The 14,650-nt window shown below is 43.3% G+C and overlaps 1 protein-coding gene across 3 annotated transcripts in view; it reads left to right on the forward strand.

Moving 5' to 3' along the window:
• JAZF1 (JAZF zinc finger 1) overlaps nucleotides 1-14,650 on the forward strand; it is a 231,090-nt gene that overhangs the window by 172,876 nt on the left and 43,564 nt on the right. For all 3 annotated transcript variants that reach the window (XM_077775403.1, XM_077775404.1, XM_077775405.1), the window contains one exon: nucleotides 8,398-8,594. In XM_077775403.1, the coding sequence (XP_077631529.1) occupies nucleotides 8,398-8,594 (197 nt within the window). The remainder of the gene's footprint in view (nucleotides 1-8,397; nucleotides 8,595-14,650) is intronic.

Below are 14,650 nucleotides of genomic sequence, written 5' to 3' on the forward strand. Positions count from 1 at the left end.
CTCAAAATAAATAAATTAAAAAAAAAAAAAAAGAGGGGTGCCTGGGTGGCTCAGTCAGTTGGGTTTCCGACTTCTGCTCGGATCATGATCTCTCTGCTCATGAGTTTGAGCCCCGCGTCAGGCTCTGTGCCAACAGCCTGGAGCCTGCTTCGAATCTGTCTCTGCCTCTCTACCCTTCCCCTGCTCACTCTGTCTGTCTGTCTCTCAAATATAAAATAAGACATAAAAAAAAATTTTTTTAATAAAATTTAAAAAAGAGAGACCTCTTTCTGTCAGCTCTGTGAATGGTCTCCTGTTGCTCACCCTGCTAGAAAGGCCTTCCGCAGTTCATTTCTTCTCAAGAAATAAGGCAGAAAAGTAAAGAGGAAGTGGGTGGTTTCACAGATAGCTCCCTGCCCCCTAGTGTGTTGTCCCTCAGAAGAACTTTCTGTTTGTATTGTAGCTACTGTTAACTGCCTTCTCAAATATACCTGCGATTGCAACGGTAGTGTAATAAGCATGTGCACAGTGCGTAAGCTTGGCTCTTTGGTTTCCGAATCAGCAGAATTCATGATGGCAGCGCTTATCCTTTTATTCACTAGTTGAGCTCACAAATGACCAGTTGCTCACCTAAGTGTCAGGAAAGATTTATGAATTAGAATTTCCAGAACAAATCTTGTTCCTATCCATTATGCACCAGGAACCTGAAATTTAGCAACATCAAGGTGCCAGGCCCTTTTCCGAGTGCTTCAGGTATATTAACTCACTTAATCTTCACAACAGTGCTGTAAGATAGGCCCTGTTATTACACGTCACTATGTACAGATGAGACTACATGAAGCACAGAGAGGTAACGTGCCCAAGGTCACACAACTGGAGAGCATGGGGCAGAGATTAGAATCTAAATGGTCTATCTCTAAAGCCTGCCGCCATCTTAATTGCCACACTAATATTTTCAAATTCAGGCCATGACCCATTTGTCGGCCAAGAAACTAGTGTGATGGTCATGACCAGGATATTTTGTTAAAATGAAATAGAATAGAAAACTATCAGGGGTGCCTGGACGGCTCAGTCGGTTGAGTGTCCAGCCCTTGATCGCAGAGTCATGAGTTCAAGCCCCCGAGTTGGGCTCTGCACTACATGTGAAGCCTACTGGGGAAAAAAAAAAAGGATAGAAAAAATATCAGGGTATATTACATGTAGTAAGGATTGCTTCATGACATTTTTGTTTCAGACAACTTACATAAAAATTCTTTGTGTCCAGATATGTTTTGTAATTTTTCTAATTTCAGAAAGGTAACACGGTACAAATACTGCATATTATATAACACCCCTTGAAACGTCTGGGGCAGCCCTTATAATCAAATACATTAATATTTGTACAGTGAGGCATATGACTATTCACACTAAATACCATAAATAGTGTAAGTAGCTCTTAAGCAGTTCAGTTCAGGGTTTGTCTCCCAATGAATATTGCTGCCAAACTCATAAAAACAAATTTCCAGTTTTCAGAGCTTTGCATATTTCAGAATTGCCAGTCGCAGGCCTAATTATACATACATATACAGGCTCCTGATATGAGATATGCTTCGTATCGGGCTGTGGTAAAAAATGTTTGGAAAGCACTGCACAGTGCTATTGCTAAAATCACTGGCTGTTGGAGCTGGGAAGGAACTTAGGGGTGATATATTACATATATTCATAAAACCAGAACGCTTCAGTTGGAACAAGTAGACAAACCAAGGCCAGAATGGAGAGCATTGGGACTTCCGGAGGCCACCTGCTTCTTTCCCCAGAACAAGCTTCCTGATGCACGGCTCGGGCCTCTGGACCACACGCCCTCTCCAGAGTCTTATAATAACAGCCAAACCACACCACGCATCTCGTAGTTTGGATTCTTTTCAAGTTGTTCCGAGAGAGGCTCCAGTTTCGAGTGGTCACTTCCATCCCTGGGTTCTCCAGAGCCCGGGGAAAGCCATGTGGTTTTTTTCCCCAGCAGGACACTTAGGCTCAGGTGTTTGGCCGTAGAGTGGGGAGCAGTGGGGTTTCTGCCCAGGTTCCAGTGAAATCTGTAAATTTCCTGAGTTTGTGGTTGAAACTGGTCTCCCTGGACCAGCAGTTTGACATTTTCCCCCTGTGGTGTTATATTCATGTTTCCACATTTAACATGTCAGACTGAATGAACGTTGTGGTCAAAGGATTTAAAAGATTTATAATGGAGTCTTGAAAATTTACTTAAGGAATATGTACTTCCCCAAGCAATAACAAATATTACTACAAATGACCATATTAAATTAAAGTAATTTAGGCATTCCTGATTTGTAGGAAAGTTAAAATTAATCTTATGCAGTTTCGGTTTCAAAATGAAAACATGGCTCTGGCTGACCACAGATTTCCAGGCTGTTAGTCAACAGTGAATGAACTCTCAGGTGATTACATTTTTTCTTTAAAAAACGTTCAGTTTTCTCTATGTGTAGAAAGGCAGTACTTGAAGGAAAATACCCTTAAAATCAGCCATACTTGTATATGGAAACTTCAGAAGTTCTGATAATAAGCTAAGCGGTGAACCTATAGACTGTCATTTATTATTATTCTTTATTTTGTTTGAGATTTTATTTATTTTTGAGAGCAAGAGAGACAGCACAAGTGGGGGAAGGGCATAGAGAGATGGGGAGACACAGAATCTGAAGCAGGCTCCAGGCTCCGAGCTGTCAACAAGAGCCAGAGGCGGGGCTCGAACTCACAGATCGCAAGATCATGACCTGAGCCAAAGTCAGACACTTAACCAACTGAGCCACCCAGATGACCCTATTATTATTCTTTAAACTTCACATGTAAATATGTATACTCGTGTGTGTGTGGTGTGTGTGTGTGTAGTCCACAATTTGAAAAAATGTTTTGAAACACAAGTCACAAATCCATAAAAATGTTTACATAAGTATATTTTAATGAGATGTCTTTTTATAATTTTTAAAAGGAAAGGAAGCCTTTCTTATATATATTCTTCATGCCTTCTGTGACTGGCCCCATTAGTAGGCAAGGAGCCTACTTCAAATGCTCTTTTCTACACTAAAAAGGAAATAATGACACGGGGTTCTGATACGTTTTTTTAAGTTTATTTACTTTTTTTCTTTTTACTGTGGGTTTTTTGTTTGTTTGTTTTATTTTTGAGAGACAGAGAGAGAGAGCGCAAGCAGGGGAGGGTCAGAGAGAGAGGGAGATACAGAATCCAAAGACAAGCTCCAGACTCTAAGCTAGCTGTCAGCACAGAGCCTGACATGGGGCTCGAACCCACTAACCGTGAGATCGTGACCTGAGCCGAAGTCAGATGCTTAACCGACTGAGCCACCCAGGCACCCCTTATTTATTTATTTATTTTGAGAGAGAGGGGGGGAGAGAGAGAATCCCAAGCAGGCTACACGCTGTCAGTGCAGAGCCCAGTGGGGGCTCAAATTTACCAACCGTGAGATCATGACCTGAGGCAAAATCGAGAGTTGGATGCTTAACTGACAGAGCCGTCCAGGTGCCCCTCTGATAAATTTTTAATAACTGACTTAAGAAAAAAATCCCTGATTGGTAATATTTGCCAATTTCCATGATGTAAATACTTCTCATATGGACAGTTTCAAGCTACCAACATGATGTCATTGAACAGAGTTGGGAAGAGATGTATGGGAGCACCATTACCATTATATGGAAATTATGGCAGACAGGATATTAATGTAAATAACCCCAAGGACATAGATAAGAGTAAAATGGAATAATAATAATATTAATGGGTATGTTTAACAACTGGCTCACAAGAATCCCTGAACGTTTAATAATCAGCTCTCACAAGCCTGTATGAGCCCACAGTAACACACAACTTCTACAAGATTAGAACAGTTCCCACTGCTAAGCAGAAAGGATTCAAGGAGGTGGACACAGCCAGGCTTCCCCACCTCACAGCTTGGTGAGGTTACAAATCCAGGGCCCCAGTGAGCCAAAGAGTCCCACACAACAGAACTTGGCTGGCATGGAGGGGAAGAGGCCTTCTAGTCTCCCAACCACCCCACTTCCAACACGTAAAACCCCAGAGGGATTCCCTCTGCATTTCCCCAAGCTCTGAGCTCTGGTTCCTTCAGCCCTTACAACTTTGAAGACCGGGACTCTGAAGCAAAACCCAGAAAGCTCAGGGTTCTTTGACATGCCCATAGCAGCCTGGCAGAGGAGGAGCGTTTGATTCAGCCCTGAGACTGAATTTCTCTGATGCCTATTCTGCCCCTCTCCAGCAAAGTGACCTTAAACAAGCCACTACACCTCAGTTCCCAGTTAACGTGAAAAATGAAGGGCTTAGACTAGGCGATCTGTCTTATCTAGGTTTCTTCCAGCTCGAAGACCCCCATGTCGGCAGCTATTACTGGAGGCTTCAGAAAAGGTGACCCATCGTGTCAAAACCCATTCAGAAAAACTCACCAGGCCACAGGGTGATATGACTTCCCAGGCTGGAACTCCCTATCAGCAATGGGAATACAGGGGAACATTTCTAAGACAGACCACGGAAAGATCTGGGCTGTGGTCCTTCAAGGACTTGTCAGAGTGCAGCTGCCTTCGAAGGTGGGAAATGGATTTGTCTGGCTTTCTGGTCAAAACCAAAGTCTTTACGCCCTCGTATGTATTCACAGCCTTCCTCTACCGTATCAGGTTCTTTATAAACTTGTTTCCCCGAGCGATTCCTTGCCATTGGGAGTCTGCCCATCTTTTGACAAACGGCCATCTTGGTGGAACATTGCTTTAAAACTTTAAGGTTTCGTAGGTCTCAAAAAATAGGTGAAGTCGTGGTTGATAAGAGAGAGGAGCAGTGCAATATTGCCAGTGAGAAACTGGTGAATTGTAACCAATGCTCCTAAGGCGTTTGTACACCCGTGTGCGTGTGTACGTCATCACCGGGAATAAACCCTGCAGCTGTGTATCTTGATACAGCAGGGTTGCCATGATTTATGAGTCTAGCCACAAGCAAGTTCACAACCACCAATCCAAGGGGGGGTAGGCAGAGGAAGGCTGGCAGAAGTGCTTTATGGGTTTCATGTTTAATGCTTTGAACATGATGTCTTGTTCTCACTTCTAGAAAGCACTTAGCAGGTATAAGCCGAAAATACATTGCTGTCCATCGCTGACCAAACTCATGTGGGGGTGAAGGTGGGGGGTGTGTGGGTGCACGTTGTGGTTTTTTATATGGTTGTTGTTTCATATCTGAGCTGTAGGAGAGTATTGTACAATAAAAAGCATGAGCTATTGATACTATTTAACTAGGGTGAGAGAAGACACAGAGAAGCCTGCCGCCTCCCTCCCTGCCTCTCTCCCTCCTCTCTTCCCTCCCTCTTTTGACAAGAGTTTCCATCTAACATTGTATGTGCACTCCCTAGGCCGATTCCCCATCAGCCCAGCTATAGTCCATTCTTTTTTTTTTTTTTTTAATATTTTTNTAGTCCATTCTATACGTGAGACACAAACCAGCAGCTTTCAGAGCTATGAACGTGCAATGCATCCCGAAGAAACTTGGAGTTAGGTCAGATAGACCGAATATATAGATAAAGCCATATTACAGAGTTTTATATAATGATCATAGCCTCTGAGTTTTGAGCCACTTCCTGTATGAGAGGCACTCCTGAAGTCAGCGCCATCTTGTCCACTAGTGGGTGGTTTTCTCCCATCATGAACATTCAGACTCTCAAGAGGACCAGAAGCCAGAGTGGCCCTGGGTCTCTTCAGAAGAACAGTGGGTAGAGCCACAGATTGCCAACAAGGCAGCATCAGGCCCTCTGTGGAGTCCTCACTGGGACACAGCGGTCCCACACTTGACGCAGAGAGTCAAGATGCCCCATGGGCAAGGGTGGGAGCTGCCCTGGCAGAAGAGGAGTCAAAAGTCCTGGAACCTTCCGTGGGCATAACTCCTCAGCTCCCCACCGAGATGCCTAGGTACCAGATCACCGCAGGCAGGAAGCCCGAGCTGTGGCTTCCTATCAGGAACATATAAATGGTTTCTCACTCCTCCCAGTCTAGAAGCGATTTACCAGTCAGGGGTCAGTGTGATCACAGGGAGTGCCGACTATTAGCATAGCTGACATACCATCTTAGCAGGTTACCTGCGCTAACCAGAGATCAAATTCTCCTGCAAAAAAGGAAGAGATGTATCTTAACCCTTTGCCTGTGGTCACTAGTCCCGTTTCACAGAGACTAAGACTGAGGTTTAGGGAGGTTTCTCAAACTTGCCTCAAGTCACATAGAAAGTAACACATGCAGCCTGGCTCCGAGTCCCATGCTCTTAACTAAAGGTGCAAGATGTACATTTTACCTTCCACTCCATAGACTATCTGCTTTCTTTTTATCATTGAGAACAGTCAGTCTTTCGGGAGGAAGCAGTATGCCTATCCTGGGGTTTTGCCTGCTCCCCGCACACTGTGTACCCCATTCGAGACGCTTGGTGCTGTGCCAGTGAGTAATTCCACTTAGAATAATAGAAGAAAGCACTCATTCTTTTTCCTTATGTTGAGTAGTTCCCATGTTTTGAGAGTCTATATTTTGAGTAGAGGTTGTTGAGGGCGGGGCAGGAGGGGGAGGAAGAAAAAGCAGTTTTAAGAACAAAAGAGCCAACTTTGGCATCTGAAAGTGAGTGAGTACCTGGCTACGAGGCGCAAACAGTGCTGTTTTGCATTGTCCTTCCTTTCTTTTTAAACATTTTGCCCTCCAGCACAAAACCAAAGAGCTCAAGGCTAAGCATGTCGCTTTATTACCATTCAGATCTTCATAAAGCTCTGGCTTATTATATATCTTTATTGTATTGCAGAAGCCGTTCAAGAAATGAGCCATCCATGTGTCAAGTACAAAAGTAGACATTGTGACACTGTAACAATCCGTAATATTGTTTCATTGAGTGCTTAAAGCTTTTGCACCAGGCACTGGGATGATCTGTTGACTTCCAAAACTTCCTAGTGTGATGAAGGCAAATACTAAGAAATTTTGTAGACAGAATGTGGAATGTGTTGGGTAATTAATACCATGTTTAAGTGCATTGGAATTAATTAATGATGAATTGTTTTAAAATGGAATGGAACGATGGGGGTGGGGTGGGATGCAGGGAGAACTTGAGAGGCATGGTTAGGTCCTCTTGGCCAAGACAGTGGACCAAGGTGCCTATTTTACTGTCTAAAAGCTTTCACGTGTTCCATGCACCAGGCTTTCTTCCACTGTTTTTAAAAATGCACAGAGAGGGGCACTTGTGGGATGAGCACTGAGTGTTATATGGAAACTTGACTATAAACTATTTGTAAAAAAAAAAAAAAAAAAAATGCACTTGACAAAGCCCGCCTGCCGGTTGTACAAAAAAAAAAGTTTGCTGGCGCACCTGTCGGTAGAGCATGCAGCTCTCAATCTCAAGGTTGTGAGTTCAAGCCCCCCATCGGGCTTGGAGCCTGCTTAAAAAAAAATGTATAATCCAAAAAAGAGTTTGCTCTTTAAGCGACAGATACCATTTCGTAGATTGTTTTGAATCTTGTATTACATGAATGTATGAAATGTTATACAGTGAGAAAAGAACGGAATTTGAATATTACTAACATAAGAGAAGCGTTGAGGGGACGACTTTGACATTTCCAAAGTGAAATGATCAGGAAAAGTCGCCTTCCTCTTTATGAGTAATAAAGTCACAATATAAACAGACCTTCAGCTGTGATCTTCCTCGTTGGACTGCTCTCTTCCCTTCTTCTTGAACCTGCTTGGGCAAATTTACCCACTCAGTAAGTGTTTACTGAGATTGACTTGGCGGTGTGCTAGCAGTGATTTCTGGGGACTGGTGTCCTTTCCGTTCAGCTAACAGGTTAGGGAGATAAGACCTTCAGTCAGCCAAGAAAATTTTAAAAACCCAAATAACAATATGAGCATCTGGAGTAAGACAAAAAAAAAAAAAAAAAGAAACTGTTTTCAGGAGGCCATAGATGTTAGGTGGCAGGGAAGTGCTATGAACAATAAATACTACCAATCTAAGGTGAAGGATGCCCTTTCCACCTGGGAATGTTGGGAAACTTTGAGAATAGGTGGCTTTCTATGAGTTGAAAGAAAAGTGAGGACCTTCCAGGAGAGAGGAAGTCTTGTCGCCGAAGTCACTGCAGTGAGTACAGACATAGTCTGTGTGTACACATTTCCCACAAGGAGGCTTTGCCTCAGGAAGAAATGGGCCTCCCTGTGAGGAACCCGAAGCCGCTGAGCTAGAAGATCATTTCGTCATGTAGGAGGGGGGGCATCTGTTGGGGGTCTTTGAGATTGAGACCTGTGAACAAGCCCCTTTCCCAGGGTGGGGTATCCGTCCAACTCCGGGTAACTGTCCTCATTCTTCATGCTTCGTAGAGGGTCCTGGTTACTCACCTTCCACTGTTGCTTCAGATTCATGACAGATGCTGCCCGCCGAGAGCAGGAGTCCCTGAAGAAGAAGATTCAGCCGAAGCTCTCGCTGACCTTGTCCAGCTCGGTGTCTCGAGGGAGCGTGTCCACTCCACCGCGCCACAGCAGTGGAAGCCTTACTCCTCCTGTGACCCCGCCCATCACCCCCTCCTCTTCGTTCCGCAGCAGCACCCCAACGGGTGAGTGGCTTGGCCCTGCCATCTCGGGGGTGGAGGGGGAGTTACTGAAGAAGAGTGTGTGCGTGAGTGTGATGTATGATATGCTGGGGGCAGGAAGGGGCGGGCGACAGATGGTGATCAGACCCACCCCCGCTTTGACCCTTTAGTAGTCTCTGTAGAGTTTGTTGATGTAGTCATCTGTTTATCGCTGAAGAAATATTTATAAATTATTTATAGTATGTATGTGATAATGGTTTTATAGAGATTTTTTTCAAGCCTTTTACCGTGTGTGATGTGTGAGGTGATACAGTGTCTTGGATTTGCTTCCGTCAGGTGGAGGAGTAGATGAGACAAGATGGCTGTACGGTGATTATCGTTGGTGCCGGGTCACGAGTACACAGGGGCTTGTTATGCCATTCTCCCTATTTTGGCTTATTTTAAACATTTTCCATTAAAAAATGTTAAAAAAAAACTCAGAGTGCCTCCTATGTGCTAGGCACTGAGCCACAGCAGTGAGCCAAAGGAGACCTCATCCCGGTCCTGAAGGCAGTTGGGCCCTAGTGGAAAATGTCGGCCTCATAGGGGGGCAGCAAGCACACTCTTGTCTCTCCTCCCATATGTAGAAGCAACTGAAAAATAGAGCAGGAGCCAGAGGAGAGATCAAAATCCACTTTATTAGTGAATAAAGGCTAAACTGCAGGATGGAATTTGGATCCATAACCATTGGACTCCTGAGCGCGTCTCCCCTGACTTTAACTGCTTTCCCAGACTGCCCTTCTGCCTGGAGGCGGGGCAGACCAGAGTGCGTCCTGGGCCCTGAGATGCACGTGCGTTGCCCCTTGTCCCCAGTTCAGAGATCCATCTAGTCATCGCTCCTCTGTGGGCAGGAATGAGTAAAGACGGTCAAAAGAGGCTGGAACGATCCCTCTTCTTTGCCTGCTGAGAAGCAGGGGATATATCTCCCCACTCCTTCTCCACAGTAGGAGGTTAGGCAGGCGTTAAATAGAACATTGTAACCATGACAAGTGCTGTATAGAACTCAGTGATGTGAGTGCACCCAGACAGAAATTGAGAAAACGCTTCCCCTGAAAGATAAATAGGACTCAAGTGGGACGTCCAGAGCCTTTTACAGAAGCTCTGTGAGGCAGAGCCTGGCAGATCTCAGGTACTGAAATAGGCCACCTGATCAGTGGGGGATGAGGCCAGTGCTTTGGGTAGGAGCCAGGGCACCCATGGGTCGATCCTAAGAGCAAAGAGAAGCCACCTAGAGTCGCACGATCATTCCCTGTAGCACCACCCCCTTGATGTGGGTAAAAATGTTTATTTTCCCTTACAGTGTGTGGATTTCTCTTTCAGCTATCTCCCAGCAAGGGAGGCGACTCTACTGATATTTCCCAGTGTGTTTCCGAATATTGACTCTCACAAAATAGTAGCTGGAGGAAAGGGATTTCCTAAGAAGATGGGGGAAGTTGATGGGTTAAACCAAAGTAGACCGATTCCTTTAATGCGGGGCTTTAATATATATTGTTATTCTCCCAGGGAAAGATTTATTCAGTTTCCCAAACTTAGTCGCCTCCGATTACGGGAGCTCCTTTCTAAGGGCAGTTTTGGGGGTCTCATGGCTACCACACACCCTGTGCCCCATCCGGATTAGGCATTTCAAAGACAGGACAGGCATTTGAGGCAGGCCCAGCAGAGCTCCTATCTGTACTTGTCCCTTTACAGATCGCTAATAATACCTGGTATATTGGTAAATGTGTGTTAAGTATGAGAGCATATCTGTATACCCGGCATCCAGTAAATGTTCATCTCTGTGGCCTGGAGTTTTCAGCTTGGTGCTTCAAGAACAGAATCAGGGTCACTCTTCTGTAGAGAATGAATTGGCTGATCTGTGTTGGGCATTTGCCCATTTCTTTAGATGAGCCACCATATTTCCATTCTTTAGATAAGCCACCATATTTTATTCTGTGAAGAATTACTTTCTAGGATCTTTGTGTAGCTCTAAGAAATGCACGAGAGCATAGTATAATTCTGCGATCCTTTTTTTTGGGTGTTTCTATGAATATTTATTCATTTATAATATGAATTATGGGGGCAGTTTTATACCGGAGAGTGTTTTATACCTGACTTCACGCAGGCTGACGCGTGGCCAACAGCAGATAACCACGACTGCCCCAATTAGTAACCGGTGCCGTAGGACCCCGTGAAAATAGGCAGTTTAAAAGTGAGAGTTTATTATTGTTCATAGAAGAATGTTTGGAAGAAGTGGAATCATTTCCTTTCTTTCAGACATAAAGAAATCTTTCTGACAGCTTGCCTATTTGAACAATTTCCCACTGAGAGAATTAATTTATGTTGTGGTAAAGATGTGTCATATTCAGCCTGTCACGATCATGGGTAACTTATTTGCTGCTTGAAGAACATTCCATGTAAACATCAAAAATTAGGGGAAACGGTTGCTTAAACCCCACCCTGTACAGTTTTGATTGTGTACATTTTTCAACATTTGAAATGTTATTTTACCTGTAGTTAGAGAGATCAGCTTTTTTGCCTGACTCATGTGGTCTCGCTCACTTTCATGGCCAAGTTATAAATAAGAGTCCAAGTTCCATCTACGTTCAAGGTATATTCCAGGTCCAGAAGGAATAGTCCCCTTGTAGAAAATCTCATTGATAAAATATTCTTTAAAATATACCATCTTGACTGAATTAGAGCTCAGCTTCATTCTAGAGTTTCAAGTATTTCTCCGGTGCTCTTGGGGACCTACTATTTATTTTGCAATTTCTAAATCCTAGAAAAATCTTCTTACCTTATCTTTTTCATTTTCTCTCTTTATCTGTTTTATTTTCTTTAAACATAGATGTATATGTAAAAAAGAAAGTATTCACATAAGGAAAGGTTAGAATGGTTTAAGTCATGGGTGTAGCAAACCTTTTCTGTAAAGGACCAAATAGTAAATATTTCTTGCTGTGTAGGCCACAAGGCCTCTATTTCGGTTACTCGGTTTTGCCGTTGTAGCATGAAGGGCAGCTCTAGAAAACTCCATAAATGAACGGGCATGGTGAGTTCCTTTAAAACGAAAGTTTCTATAAAGCTTTCTTTATAAAAAAAAAACAAATTTGGGGCACCTGGGTGGCTCAGTCGGTTGAGTGTCTGACTTCGGCTCAGGTCATGATCTTGCAGTTCGTGTGTTTGAGCCCTGCATCAGGCTCTGTGCTGACAGCTCAGAGCCTGGAGCCTGCTTCAGATTCTGTCTCCCTCTTTCTCTGCCCCTGCCCCCCTCATGCTCTGTCTGTCTCTCTACCAAATATAAATAAACATTTAAAAATTAAAAAAAAAAAACAAAACAAAACAGATTTGGCCCACGGATCACAGTTTGCCAGCCCCTGGTTTAAACCATAAAGATATATCATTTAAAGATTAACTTAATTAAGTTCCCTGCAAATAAAGTATCAAAAGAATCCGTACCCCCATCCTTAGAAGTAATAACATCTAGAGTATGATTACAAAGGAGGAAAGACAACTAACATTTATAGAGTGTTTACTGTCTTATATGCTTATTATATACTTTATGTATGGGGTTGTTTTTGGTTTTTTTTTTTTTACTGTTTATTTTTGAGAGAAAGCACGAGTGGGGGAGGGGCAGAGAGAGACCAAAGCAGGCTCCAGGCTCCAAGCTGTCAGCATACACGGGGCTCGAACCCATGAACTGTGAAATCACGACCTGAGCCAGAGTCAGCTGTGTAACCGACTGAGCCACCCAGGCGCCCCTGTGAATGAGGTGTTTAATCCCAACACCACCTCTACTGAGACAACATCATCTTTCCCATATACAGATTAAAGAAATAGAGACATGGTAGATAAGCTTAACTTCATAAAACCCCATGTCTATCTGTTCAAAAAACATCTGGTCTTTCCAACGTACTAGTACTTTCCCTATTAAGACCTCTTAGAAAACTCTTCCTAGACCTTCAGCCATCTAGCTGCTCCAGTTACCAACTTGACAACTCCAAACCCAAAATACAACAGAATGTGAAGATAACTGTAATTATGGCTCGCCTTCATCCACAGGACTCCTGCTGTACCATTCAAGCAGCATGTCACAACTGGAGAACTGACCAGTGAAGTTTAGCCAGGGTTTTCTTGAAGGATGAGCTGGAGCTGATTCCAGAGAGCCAACTGTCCAATGTTCAGGTGTGCAAACCAGTTGTTAGAAGGACGATCTTGAAATTGGCCATGTTGGGAGTATTTACACCCATCAAATCGGCAAATGCTACCCAACAGGACCCGCCCACCCGATCCACCATGTTTTTACCTGTTACACCAATGGTTTATCCTCTCAGTAGTCATCAGGTTACTCTTACTTTGTGTTCAAGGGACTATGGGCCTAATTGGGTCTGTGAATAAACCTAAAGCAAACGTCAGTCACTGATAAATAATGGCCAGTTTCAAACAATGAACGGCTGGGCAGTCATTCAGAGCAATGTAGGGGACTATAGGACGAGACAGGGTTTTCACATTATTGGATTACAAAGCCGTATGTGGATGGTCCCAATTTTTTTTTAATTCCAAAAAACTTTCTATGGTTACCTTAATATGACAGGAAAATGGGTGTTATTTTCTTCTTTCTCCTTTTTTCCTATTTACTAAGATGAGTCTGTTTTACTTTTCTAACTAAATCATCTGTTCAGTGCATACAACCGGATGATCTGGACAGAATTACTGATGGCCCCTGCCCCCTCAAAAAGAGTTGAATGAATTTTCTTTCCTTCAAATTAATGTAATTATCTTTTCGGGGAGGAGAAATGAGGCCATCCTGTAGGAAAGGCCTAGGTTAGGTTTTGCAGATTGTATTGCTTATCGGTGCCTATGGATCAGCTAAGAAAGTAATTTCTCCCCTCCTCAGCACCTGCATATTTGGCCACTGAATCTCTTTTTTCCTTTTTTAAATTAAAATTTTTTTTTTTTTTTTTTAATGAATAATGGGCATTGAGGAGGGCACTTTTGGGGATGAGTACTGGGTATTGTATATAAGCCAATTTGACAATAAATTATATTAATATATACATATATAAATTCAAACATCAAAAAAATAAAAAACTTGGTTGTAAATTCAAAAAAATAATAAAAAGTAATTTTTTTAATGTTTATTTTTGACAGACAGAACATGAGCAGGGAAGGGTCAGAGAGACAGGGAGACACAGAATCCAAAGCAGGCTCCAGGCTCTGAGCTGTTAGCACAGAGGCCAATGCAGGGCTTGAACTCATGAGCTGTGAGATCATGACCTGAGCTGCAATTCGACGCTTAATGGACTGTGAGCCACCCACTCACTCCCACTGAGTCTCTCAAAACAGTGACTGTCTATCAGGCTGAAATCAAAACCCCTTGGGGGANCCCCCAACCTCAAGGATTTTTAAACTACTTTTTGCTTGGGCTCCATTCCTGAAACTCTCGCTCAGTGGGTGGAGCTTGGGCACTGGGCTTTTTTTTTTTAATGTTTTTTATTTATTTCTGAGAGAAAGAGAGAGACCGCATGAGCAGGGTCAGAGAGAGAGGGGGAGACAACAGAATCCGAAGCAGGCTCCAGGCTCCGAGCTAGCTGTGAGCACAGAGCCNAGCCGCGTGTTTTCTCGCTTGGGTTGACATATTTGCACCTTACCTGGAGAAAGGTTACTGTAGTCTACTTGCTAAGACTCCAGAGATGGGTCCAATGGGGCTGAACATATGCTCGCTTATGTCTTAATGAAGAAGCCACAGAAAGAGTTGGCTGGATTCCTGGTTATAATACCATTGCATAGTCTCTCCTGGAAAATATTTGTGTATTTGTGTGTGTGTGTGTGTGTGTGTGTGTGTATATATATATTTGTGTATTTGTGTGTGTGTGTGTATATAGGCCCACTCAGGAGAGGGGGGCCAGAATGAAAATATTAAACCAGAGAAAGACACCCAAGGAAATTAAGCCCATTTTTTTGTTTTCTTGTTTAGGCTCCCTATAATGACTGTGAAGTCACAGATTATATGTATGAATGCATAATTTGAGTTTTTCTGTTCTGTTATTTCACTTCATATTTCTGTG

Source organism: Crocuta crocuta, unplaced genomic scaffold (assembly GCF_008692635.1).
Source record: "Crocuta crocuta isolate KB4526 unplaced genomic scaffold, BGI_CrCroc_1.0 scaffold197, whole genome shotgun sequence".
NCBI classification, from domain to species: Eukaryota; Metazoa; Chordata; class Mammalia; order Carnivora; family Hyaenidae; genus Crocuta; species Crocuta crocuta.